The sequence below is a fragment of the Saccopteryx bilineata genome, chromosome 2 (assembly GCF_036850765.1).
Source record: "Saccopteryx bilineata isolate mSacBil1 chromosome 2, mSacBil1_pri_phased_curated, whole genome shotgun sequence".
Lineage (NCBI taxonomy): Eukaryota > Metazoa > Chordata > Mammalia > Chiroptera > Emballonuridae > Saccopteryx > Saccopteryx bilineata.
The window spans coordinates 51,032,980-51,045,622 of record NC_089491.1 but is presented as its reverse complement, the minus strand read 5'-3'; the positions used below and the strand labels follow the sequence as shown (position 1 = coordinate 51,045,622).

General features: G+C 34.2%; 1 protein-coding gene across 4 annotated transcripts in view; it reads left to right on the top strand.

The window, feature by feature from the left end:
- The window catches only part of VPS13A (vacuolar protein sorting 13 homolog A), a 224,969-nt gene that overhangs the window by 163,041 nt on the left and 49,285 nt on the right, over nt 1-12,643 (top strand). For all 4 annotated transcript variants that reach the window (XM_066257049.1, XM_066257048.1, XM_066257050.1 and 1 more), the window contains exons 53-58: nt 4,188-4,317; nt 5,831-6,063; nt 10,102-10,255; nt 10,941-11,087; nt 11,274-11,355; nt 12,432-12,501. In XM_066257049.1, the coding sequence (XP_066113146.1) occupies nt 4,188-4,317; nt 5,831-6,063; nt 10,102-10,255; nt 10,941-11,087; nt 11,274-11,355; nt 12,432-12,501 (816 nt within the window). The remainder of the gene's footprint in view (nt 1-4,187; nt 4,318-5,830; nt 6,064-10,101; nt 10,256-10,940; nt 11,088-11,273; nt 11,356-12,431; nt 12,502-12,643) is intronic.

Below are 12,643 nucleotides of genomic sequence, written 5' to 3'. Positions count from 1 at the left end.
TATCATATCTCTCTCCTGTTTAAAGCTCTTTAGTGACTTTCTATTTATTTCTTTTAACATAAAATGTTTCTAGACTACCTTTGTAAGCGTTTCTGTTTTTGTTGCATAACTTTTAATCTATACTTAAGACCAATGAAGTCTTTTTTCCTGAATACTCTGGGTCCTCTGTGTCCTTGCATTTGTTTTTCTTTTTTTTTATATAAATAAATTTGTATTAATTTTAATGGGGTGACATCAATAAATCAGGGTACATATATTCAAAGAAAACATGTCCAGGTTATCTTGTCATTCAATTATGTTGCATACCCATCACCCAAAGTCAAATTGTCTTCCGTCACCTTCTATCTAGTTTTCTTTGTGCCCCTCCCTCTCCCCCTTCCCCTCTCCCTTCTCCCCTCCCCCCCCAGAACCACCACACTCTTGTCCATGTCTCTTAGTCTCGTTTTTATGTCCCACCAATGTATGGAATCATGCAGCTCTTGGTTTTTTCTGATTTACTTATTTCACTCCGTATAATGTTATCAAGATCCCACCATTTTGTTGTAAATGATCCGATGTCATCATTTCTTTTGGCTGAGTAGTATACCATAGTGTATATGTGCCACATCTTCTTTATCCAGTCATATATATATATATATATATATATATATATATATTTTTTTTTTTTTTACAGTGACTAAAGCCTTTAAGCAAACTCGTAGCCAATACAACAAGAATTCGTAAAAGAGTAGTGTCCTTAACATGTTCACCAAGTCCAAGTTGGCACCAACACCATTCCAAATCCCTGTGAATGCAGCCCAACCCCAGTTCAGTCCGTTAGGAGCTATCACAAGGAGTAGGAGTCCAGAAAAAGTCCACATCCAGGAAAAGTCTGCATGGCACTGGAATTGTTGTCACAATTCTATACGTTGCAGCTCACGTCCAAGTCCCAATGACTGCTGCTTCTAGGTGGTAATGATTCAGGTAGACTGGAAAAGCCATCTGCAGCATGTGTGGAGATGGAGCTTCTGTTCTCCTCTGCCTGGAGAGATGAGACCAGGGTGCTTTTCCCTGGAGCTCTGCGACTGTGGCTTGGTAAAGAGAACCTTGGGATACACTAAGCAGTCTCGGTGTGGCTTCTTCAGTGTTCCTTGGTTGAAGAGTCCTCTTAGTTTAGTCCAAAGTTGGTTTTTCCAGATGATAGTTCTTAAAATTAGTTTGTAATCCACTTTGGTTCTGGGAGGTGGGAGTTGGTACGTCCACCTACTCCATCACCATCTTGTCTTCAGGAGCTTAACCACTATTCTTTTTTCTCCTTGTATTTGTTTTTACCTTTATAAGTACTCATTTCTTTTGGAAAAACTCCACTTTCATGTTATCCCTGCCTTCAGCACCTAATATATATACCCAGTGTTTTATTGCACCTTGACATGTGTAGGTTAAAGCATTCATCACATTGTATAGTCATTTTCTTATGAGTTGAAGACATGTACATATATATAGTTAACATTCTGAGGACTACTATTTTTATCTGATCAAAATATTTACATTTGGGCCTGACCAGGTGGTGGCACAGTGGATAGAGCATCAGACTGGGATGCAGAGGACCCAGGTTCGAGACCCCGAGGTAGCCAGCTTGAGCGCAGGCTCATCTGGTTTGAGCAAAAAGCCCACTAGCTTGAATCCAAGGTCACTGGCTCCAGCAAGGGGTTACTCGGTCTGCTGAAGGCCCGTGGTAAAGGCACATATGAGAAAGCAATCAATGAACAACTAAGGTGTTGCAACGCGCAATGAAAAACAAATGATTGATGCTTCTCATCTCTCTCCGTTTCTGTCTATCTGTCCCTGTCTATCCCTCTCTCTGACTCACTCTCTGTCTTTGTAAAAAATAAATTAAAAAAAAAAAAGTTAAAAAAATATTTACATTTGGTATTTTTTTCATGAAAAATATAAGAAATAAAGGCCCTTTATCTTTTCTGCTTTCCATTCCCTTGGCATTGTTGTTGGTAATATAGTTATTCATTGTTTCCTGCATGTAAAAATATTATCTGCCAATTTTTTTAAATTGTATAGAAAACCTGTGAGAAAACTATAATTTCTTGAATCCCAATATTGTCAACATTCTGATGCATTTCCTTATGCTATTTTATCTTTCTGAATCTCTTGTTTTTAACAACTACTATGAGCCTGTAAATTGCTTCAAAAACAATTTTTAATGAATGCATAATAGTCCATCATTTAGAATCACTAACAAATAGTCCTCTATTGATGAGAAGTATATTTCCAAATTTATAACCTTAGAATCTGTTTATCTTTTAATAAACATCTTTAACCTTTTTGTAATCCCTATCATAACTAATTTTTATGATTCACAACCATATTTTTTTGTAATATAGTTTATTTACTTCTAGTAATTATTTGAAAAATTGCACATTCTGTTTCTGGTCTAGATAATTACATTTTTGTTCTTGAATATTTTGATAGATTTTCTTTTTTTGGGAGCGTTAACTTACCCATGTAAAATTTGGAATACTTTTACATTTCTTCAACTCCTCTTTCCAAATTCCTGTTTTCTATGACTATAATTTGGGATTTTGAATCAGTTCAATATAAAATGGTTAGTTTTTTAAAAGTATGTTTATTCAAGTTTTTTTTTTTCATTGATTTATAACATTGACAAGTTGATTTTTTGACTGGCATAGTTGCTTAATATTTCTACATCTCAGTTCTTTAAATTTTATTTTGAGTCATCTCTGGCTTGTTTGGAAAAAAAGTCTTAAGTTAGTTTTTCAGTAAGTTTTTGTGGATACTATGGTATGATATTGCTTGTTTAAAAATATCTTAATCTTGCAAATTAATGACAATTTGATATAAAAATTTTAAGTCATGACTGACCTGTGGTAGCTCAGTGAGTCAAGTGTTGACCTGGAATGCTAAGGTAGCCAGTATGAAACCCTGCGCTTGCCCAATCAAGGCACATACTAGAAGCAACACCTACGAGTTGATGCTTCCCGCTCCTCCCCTACCATCTTTCTCTGTCTTTCTCTCCTCTCTCGAAAATCAATAAAATCTTTAAAAAAGTTTTTAAGTCTTTTTCTCTTAAAATTGTTATTATTGCTCCATTGTTTTCTGGCATTCAGTATTAGAGAATAGTATGAGACCAGTCTTGTTTTTATTATTTTGTGAGTACTTGATTTTCCTAGATATTTATAGGCTGCTTCCCCTTTATTTTCTTAAACTAATAATAATTATTATTTTTTAAGTGAAAGAGAGACAGTAATGGAGAGAGATGAGAAGCATCAGCTCTTAGTTGTGTCACTGTAGTTGTTCATTGATTTCTTCTCACATATGCCTTGATGGGGGTGCTCCAACCAAGCCAGTAACCCTTTGCTCAAGTCAGCAACCTTGGGCTTCAAGCCAGCGACCATGGGATCATGTCTATCATCCCATGCTCAAGCCAGCAACCCTGTGCTCAAGCTAGTGAGTCTGCACTCAAGCAAGTAACCTTGGGGTTTCCAACCTGGGATTTCAGCATCCCAGGTTGATGCTCTATCCACTGTGCCACCAACAGTTAGGCTGTTTTCTTAAAATTTAACTATTTTACAAAAATATGTCTAGGATGATATTCTGTTGTTATTGTGTCTCATATCCAAAGAAGTATTTTAATCTAGAGAATCAACTTTTTCATCTCACTAAAGTTATATTTTATTATTTTTTTGGTTTCTAACTTTTTTGATTCTTTATTCTAATAATCATTTTGTGAATAGATTGAATTTCATAGATTTATGTTCTATGTCTTATGACTTTTAAAAAAATAATTGAACTGTTTTATTTTTGCCAGACCAAGGCCAATACTTTGGAAAGAGTAACCAACTAAATTAAATTCTCTCAAATTTAGAATAGATAAGATAATTAGGATAATTTTTTTTCATAATTAGTTTGTGGTAACACAAAAATTGAACAAATAGTTTATTTGTAAGACAATAATTTATTTTTATTTCCTATGTAAGACAATATTTTTCTTGAAGTATTCTCGTTATTTTCTCAAAGTCTCTTTTCCATTGAATAAGGAAAAACTTTCAGTCTACTCTTAATAGTAACTATTACAAATCTCAGTTAAGGAACTTGGAATTAACAAGGTATTATTTTAGGTTTTTCATATATTTATATACTTGCACTTACTGCAAATATTTACTTTTTTATGTCAGTTCTCTCAGTGAAATAGAAGATTGTCTCCCTCCTGGAAAAGCAGTATTTTATACATGGACTGATCCAGTGGGCTCTAGAAAGCTGAAGTGGAGTTGTGGAAGAAGCCACGGTGAAGTAACACAAAAGGATGTATGTATTGGGCTGATTATCATGGTGTTCTCTGCACCTATTTTTTTAATGGTATCTCTTTTAGCCTTGCCAGTTTTTAGGCCACACTTCTAAAAGAAACTACCAAAGATTTTTTTTAATTTTTATTAATTTTAATTTATTGTGTCAACATGGATTCAAGTGTCCTACTCAATAAGACTCCCTCACCCGCACACCCTTGTCCCCCATTCCACCCCCTTTGCCTCCACCCTCCCCCCTCTCTTCTTCCCTTCCCTTTGGGATATACTGTCCTGTCTAAGGATTTTAAAAGTAGTATTGAGACTTTAACTTAACAAAAATTGTATAAAACTGGAAGTAGTTTGTCTTATTTTATCTGCATCATTGTGTGTGTAGAGAGGTGCTTTCAGCATTCACGTCATAAACAGATAAATTCTTCATTGACGATCATCTTAGTCATTTTACTTCCGTGAGGAACATCTAGGGATCTACTAACAAAAGAATTTATTTCTGTTAACAACCTATTATTGATTTGTTTTTTCATGATGATAAAGTTAACGTAAACATTTTTCAGTAACATTTTCAATGGCTTTCAGAAATTGTTTTATTAAAATTTTATTAGTCTTGCAAAATATGTCTTACTCAATCTCCATTCCAATGTCTTATTTGGTCTGTATTTGATCTGTTGATTGGGAATTTTGCTTATTTATGTCATAATGATAGTTGAATTTTATAAAACTAAATCTGAAATCCACTACAAAATATAGAAAGACTTGAGAAATATTTGAAAATAAGTTAGTTTCTTATTTCTCAATGTAGTTTACTGCTATATATTTTATTTTGGAAAGAATTATAAGTAACATGAATGTCCCTAGATAATGATTTTATGGTAACAACTCCAGATTTTAATTTCAGTGGACTACAACATGAATGAGTACCATATATTAATATTTCTTCTTATCAGAATATTTACTTAACTAGAAACTCATGGATGGCTGTGTTAATTATTAAAATTTTCTATATTTATCTTGACATTGAAATTCAAGACCCTGGTATCAGCACAATGCTTATATATCAGGGCTTCCTGCAGAATTATTCACTTGTGTGGTGAATATCCATGTTTTATAGAGCATGCAATTGAGATGTCAGATATGTTTTATCTTAGTTCAGCCCTATAACGAAGTACAAATTTGTGACATAATGCTTTGGTTAACCTTAGAATATTGGAGAAAAAATATTATACTTTGTGTTATTGATAAACATATGCAGGAAAACAAATTAGATTTTATCAAGATATTAAATAAAAGAACAGTGGATATATCTTCCTGACTAATAACTTTATAATAATAATGGTAGAAGCTATTATCAGTTGATTCTGTTTGTGTAAACTTGAAATGTTACACAAATATTTATTTAGTTTGTTCAACCCTATGAAGGTGGTGACATTACTATTCTCATTTTTTAAATGTGAATTCTAACTTTCATATTAAGTGGGATCAAACTCTTACTAATTTTTTATTTTTTGATTTTATTTTAGGATATGATGACACCTATAAATTTGGGGAAAAAGACTATTTATTTAGTTTCATTCTTTGAAGGCTTACAGCGCATTATTTTATTCACTGAAGATCCAAAAGTATTTAAAGTGACATATGAAAATGAAAGAGCAGAACTAGCAGAGCAAGAAATTGTGTTGGCATTACAAGATGTTGGAATTTCTCTTGTCAACAATTATACAAAGCAAGAAGTAGCCTATATTGGCATTACAAGGTTAGACACATTAAAATTTGGATAAATTTAAATGATCAGTACTTAATTATCAAGAATAGTGTTTGTAAATTCTAAAATAGTTTAACTTCTTTGTTTTGATTAGCCATTGATACTAAGGTAATGCTAATTTAAAATGCTGGTGAGATTCGTTTTTTCTCTGAGGGATACAGTTATAGCAAAAATCAAATTTATAAACCCTTCTTTGTATTGTTCATTCTCTCAGCTCTCTATAAAGTTAGTTTTATTCAACATATCAGAAGTATACTTTCTTTCTTTAACATGTCACAAAGTTATTCTACCAAAATGCAGGGTAAATTATAGAAGCTCCTTAAATAATTGTTGAAGGAATAAAGACCAATTTCATTCCAATTTGACCTTGGCACTTTAAGATCTAATAAGATGAAGCTATATTTAACATTTCCCATGTAAGTCATCACTAGTTCATAAACACTTAAAGTAAAATTAATTGATGTGGATTAGTAGCTAATTTGAGAGCATTTCTGAATTTCAGTCTCTATAACCAGGATAATGTTTCAATCTTTTAATTTAAACTACTAAATAAATATATATATTAAATGTGTATAATACAGATTCAAATTTGTTTTTCTCTGTAAATGCATCCAGAAATGCCCCTCACTCCTCATTAAATGGAATCCATTTTAAAAGGAATATTAAAACTATTCTGTTAGAATTCTTTATTGTTCTAAAAAATGTGTTTATTATTTAGACAAAAATGTCAAGTAGACAACTAATTTTAAGCCTATTATACCTGTCATGGGCTATGTCCTATGCTGTGGTATGAATGCAAGTGAGAATAATATGTCTCCCTACCTTTCTTTTTAATAAGTGAATATAAATTTTAGAAGGAATAAATAGACTACTTAAATAAAATTAAATAACTTACATTCTAAAACAGAAACACTGAAGTAATTTTAGAATGAGGTTAAGTTTTTTTCTGTATTTAATTCTTTCAGCAATTTTCAGTGAATTAGATTTGTTACATTCACTCTCCCATAGGTTATTGTTTCATACTTTGTCCTTTTGTAAACCTCCATTCCCTCTCTTGGCTCACTGCCTTGCATCCCATTGCACTGAGAAAGTTGAAGCAATCCAAAACAAGCTTTCAAAGGTCTATCCCCTCAATATCAACTTCCTACTCATCAGCGTTGATTACCTACATACTGTGCCAACATATTTACCCACAGTTATCATAGGTATATTACCCTGTTCCCCCAAAATCAGACATCCCCCCAAAATAAGACCTAGTGCAATTTTTTTCAAGCTTAGAAATATAAGGCCGGCCCTGGCCGGTTGGCTCAGTGGCAGAGTATCAGCCTGGCGTGCAGGACTCCTGGGTTCGATTCCCCGCCAGGACACACAGGAGAAGTGCCCATCTGCTTCTCCACCCCTCCCCTTCTCCTTCCTCTCTCTCTCTTCCCCTCTCGCAGCCAGGCTCCCTTGGAGCAAAGTTGGCGGGGCGCTGGGGGTGGCTCTGTGGCCTCTGCCTCAGGCGCTAGAGTGGCTCTGGTTGCAACAGAGTGTCGCCCCCTGGTGGGCATGCCCCGTGGATCCCGGGCAGTCTATCTGACTGCCTCCCCGTTTCCAACTTCAGAAAAATACAAAAAGAAAAAAAAAAGAAATATTAGGCCTCCTTTGAAAATAAGACCTAGCACATCTTTAGGAGCAAAAATTAATAAAAGACATTGTCTTATTTTCGGGGAAACAAGGTAACCAATTGTTGTACATAGAAATAGTCACAAGAAATTCTTGATGGAATTCAGAGTTTGGCTGGTTATGCTGATGTTTGTGATGACATGAATACAGTATATTAATAAATGTTGACTTTTTGTTCAACAATAAATGTGAATTCTTGTTCATGGAAAAATAGACATCCCCTGAAAATAAGACCTAGAGTGTCTTTAGGAGCAAAAATTAATATAAGACACCGTCTCATTTTCTGGGAAAAACGATATATGTGCTCCTATTTAAACAAAATTTTCAACCTTTGCATTGTATTCTGTTCCTTCCTACCTCTTGAGACACTGATCCAGCACTTCTCTTCTTGTCTCTCCTGTGTCAATAGTTTCTGGCTCTCTTCTGGATTGTTCCCATTATATTATTTCTCTAAACAAATACATTTGCTTGAGCCTACTTTCCCTGCCTGTTTCTTTGTTTCCTTTTATAGCCAAACTACCAAAGTATTAGTATTGTCCTTTACAGAAGAGTTAAACATAGTCATCATGTTTAATTCTTTTTACCCGTTTTTGTTTTTTCTTTAATCACTACAAATAGGCTTTTGCTCTCAATATACCATTAAATGGTGTTGTCAGGATCACCCTACAGATCTGTGTATTGCCAGGTTCAGTGTACAACTCCCCTGATGTTTAAGTTCATAACATTTAACACATCTTTTCTTTGACTTAGCTTCCAATAGTCCTCACCATCTTAATTTTTCTTTCTATCCCAGCATGCTCAGTCTCATTAGTTTATTCCTGTCTTTTCCACTGCTTAATATTGGGTGCCGTGCGGCCCTCAGACCTTAGTCCTCGTCTCTGTTTCAGATTTATGATTTCAAATACCACATATATGCCAAACATTTCTAGAAATACATCTTCAGCCAGATTTCCCCCCCTGAACTCCAAGTTTATATATCCAACTGCCTACATAAAATTTCTACTCATATAACATAAGAGACTTCTCAAACTTCATATACTTAAAACCTAAACTGTATTTCCCCACATATAAGACAGTCCCATGTATACGATGCACCTTAATTTTGGGGCCCAAAATTTGAGGAAAAAAGTATTACATAAAGTTGAATTCAAGTTTTATTCATCATAAAATTTATACAACTCCCCATCACTGTCAAAACTCCTATCCATTAGCTTGTCCTCATCTGTGTCTGATGACGAATCACTGTTTTCAACAATGATTGCAAAAACACATGTGAAAAGCAGGAAATGCAAGTAAAAAAGTCTACAGCCACTGTATAATACGCACCCAGTTTTTAGACCCCAAATTTTTCGGAAAAGGTGTGTCTTATACATGGGGAAATACAGTAATTCTGATCTTCTACCGAAACCAGCCTCCCATTGAAGTTAATGACAACTACATATCCTTCTAGTTGTTCAAGCCAAAAACTTTGGAATCATCTTGATTTATCTCTTTATCTCAAACCCCATATCTAATGCACCTAGAATTTCTGTGCTGGCTCTGCCTTCAAAATACACATAGAATCTGACTACTTTTTACATCACTGTTATCACTCTAGGCAAGGCCATCCCCATTTCTCTCCCAGCTTACCATCTCAAACTCCTAGCCAGCTTTTCTGCTTCTAGCCGTTATCCCGTTTTCCTTTCCCCCATCCCAGCAGTATATTCCTAACAAAGCTTCAGTCAGGACATGTCACTGATCTATTCATAATCTTTCAGTGGTTCTAAACTCAAAGTCTTTCCAATATCCCAGAAGTATTTCCCATTATTTGAACTCTCGCTATCTGACTTACTCCTCTTCTACTCTTAATGTGTTCCAGGTATGCCCGCTTCCTTGCTCTTCTGCATGCACTATAGGTGTGCTCTAACTGATCCCTCTACTTGAAATGTTTTCCTTGTCTTCTGGATAAACTCCCGCTCTCCTTTAAGGTTGTTGAAATCTCAACAACCCATGACACCCCTGTTGACCTCTCTATTTTAATACTGAGACCCCACAACCTTGCATATCCCAGTACTCCGTATCTACCACCATCTACTTTTCCTTTCAAAAGCATTTCAACTCCTGTGTTAAAACATGCTAATTTACTATATTTGTCTACCACTCTTCTGCTAAAGTTCCAGAATGGCAAAGACGTTCACTGATAAGTTTTTTTACCACCTGGAATGGTCCCGAAGTGGGAATTTAATGATTGTTTGCATGAATTCATGTTTTTTAACTTGTAATGAGCTTGTTTATAATTGAGGATATTGCAAATTTTTTACTAAAGGTTTTGTAATTGATGTAATAAACCAGTTGAAATGAAAATGTATTTTGCTTTCTTGTAAGTTCTGATGTGGTTTGGGAGACAAAGCCCAAGAAGAAAGCAAGGTGGAAGCCAATGAGTGTAAAGCACACTGAGAAGTTGGAGAAAGAATTTAAGGAATATACTGAATCTTCACCTTCAGAAGATAAGGTTATTGAGTTGGACACTAATACTCCGGTAATACTTTTTAGTACTGATATGAAGCTTTAATTTTTAACTGTTGTAATTAGGTTAATCATTAGTGAATTTTTAAGGAAAGCCTTATTTCCCTATAAAAATGAATGCTATCATACATACTTTACATGAAATATTTTATTTTTTTAAATGTCTATTGATTTTAGCAAGAGGAAAGGGGGGGAAAGAGAAAATGAGGGAGGGAGGGAAGAACAACAATCTATTTTTATATGTGCCCTGACCAGTGATTGAACTGGAACTCTGTGCTGTGAGACCATGGTCTAACCAACCGAGCTATCTGTCTAGGGCTATATAAAATATTTTAAATTAATAGTTATGTTTTAAAAACCTAGACTTTCTTTAGAGATACTAATGATCTATTTCTTGGGTAACAAGCCAATACATTTTATTTATTTGTTTAATTGCTAAGGTTATTTTATCTTTTATCAATTGTTTTTGGTAAATTTTAGTAAGTTTACATAAACAGTGAGACAAGCTATAAGTAATATCTAAATACTTTTGTGAATTCTATGGATATGGGTTATAAAGATCTGAATCTAAACCTAATCAAATGTTTAGCTTGTTATTTTAAATATTTTAAATTTTTTGGGTACAGATTCTAATTTTAATCAATTATGAGTAAAGAGAAATTCTATGGTTTTTTTGAGGGGAATGGTATATTTTTCAGGTTCGCTTTACACCTAGTGGTACAAACATGAAAATTCTGCAGCCACATATAATAGCTATACGAAGAAATTACCTACCGGCATTAAAAGTAGAATATAACACGTCTGCACATCAGTCATCATTTAGAATTCAAATTTATAGAATACAGGTGAGTCTGAGAAGGTAAAGGACCATGGCAATACACTAATGTATTCCTGTGGTCTGTTTTAGCACTTCCATTTACGTGTGCAACTGTATTATTTTACTCCTCTACTTCTTAAATCTTGTTATTCTTATCAGGTTCTATAATTAAGATAAATATACTGACCTGTTTTTGTTTTTTTAATTTTCTTAGATCCAAAACCAGATACATGGGGCTATATTTCCATTTGTATTTTATCCTATTAAACCTCCCAAGTCGGTCACAATGGATTCAGGTTTGTTGATATTTTTAGATTGCCATAAAATGGTTCTATTTGCTGTTTGGTATATTCTATAAAAATATGAAATGAAACCATTTTACTCAGCTAACCTCAACAAAACACTGAGTGAATATTAGAGAAAAGATTAATAAGATATATATTTAAAATTTTTAGAAGTATTTTTAAATATTATGAATTTTAAATCTCTGATTTATAAGCCGCTCGGACCTTTGAATAAATTGTAAGGAAGTTCAACTTCAGATTGTTTTCTGACCACAGAAAGTATCTTATAATCTCCAGATGAGAATGCCTGAGAGATCCTTTCTTCCATCTTCTTCGCCTTCACTTTCATCTTTCTTTGCTGTTCTCCCCCTCACTTTCTCTTCCCTTTCCACTACCCTGCTTCCCTCGCCTCTCTTTTTGCTTTCCACCCCCACCTCCATACCACTGACTGTATAAGGGAAAATTCATAGTCTGCTTGGAAGCTTTTTTACCGGTATACATGCCCATGTCCTTCCATCTAGAAATTCGGGACAAGATCTTGAAATTTATGTTTTCACAAAATTTCCCCGATGATTCTAATGCTTGCTTCAAGGGGAAGTGGGGCTGGCTGAGGGGGTGGAACAAAAAAGGACAAAAAAACAAAACGAGACGCTAATGGACACGGACAACCATGTGGTACTTTTAAGGGTAGTATAGGGGAATACGGGGTGGGGGATAAATGCTGATGGGCGGAGACTTGACCTTTGGGTGTGAACACAATATATATTGTACAGAGGATGTAGAATAGTGCACCTGAAACCTGTATAATTTTGTTAACCAGTGTGACACCAGTAAATTCAATTAAGTAAATAAAATAAAATCACCAATTTAAAGGATTAATAATCCTTAGAGTGAATATAATTACAAAAACAATCCTGGAGTCTGAAATTAAGATTGTAATGGATCATACAAATGTTAGTAATTTTTAGATACCCATAATTTAGTAAATAATTTAGTTGGCCATTGTGATGTGTGTTACATTGCAAGAAAATGTTTATTATCTTTTGTTTACAGCATCATGGCATTAATCATATTGTTAACCCCTACAGCACCAAAGCCCTTTACAGATGTCAGTATTGTCATGAGATCTGCAGGGCATTCCCAGATAACACGTATTAAGTAAGTGTTTTAAGATGATTCTTGTGTGTTTATATAATGTTTAGGTTTAAAAATGTGAATTTTTTTTAAATGTGAATTAATTGTACTTTTAAAAAAAATAAATTTCGGACCCTGGCCATTCTGCTTAATGGATAGTGCATCA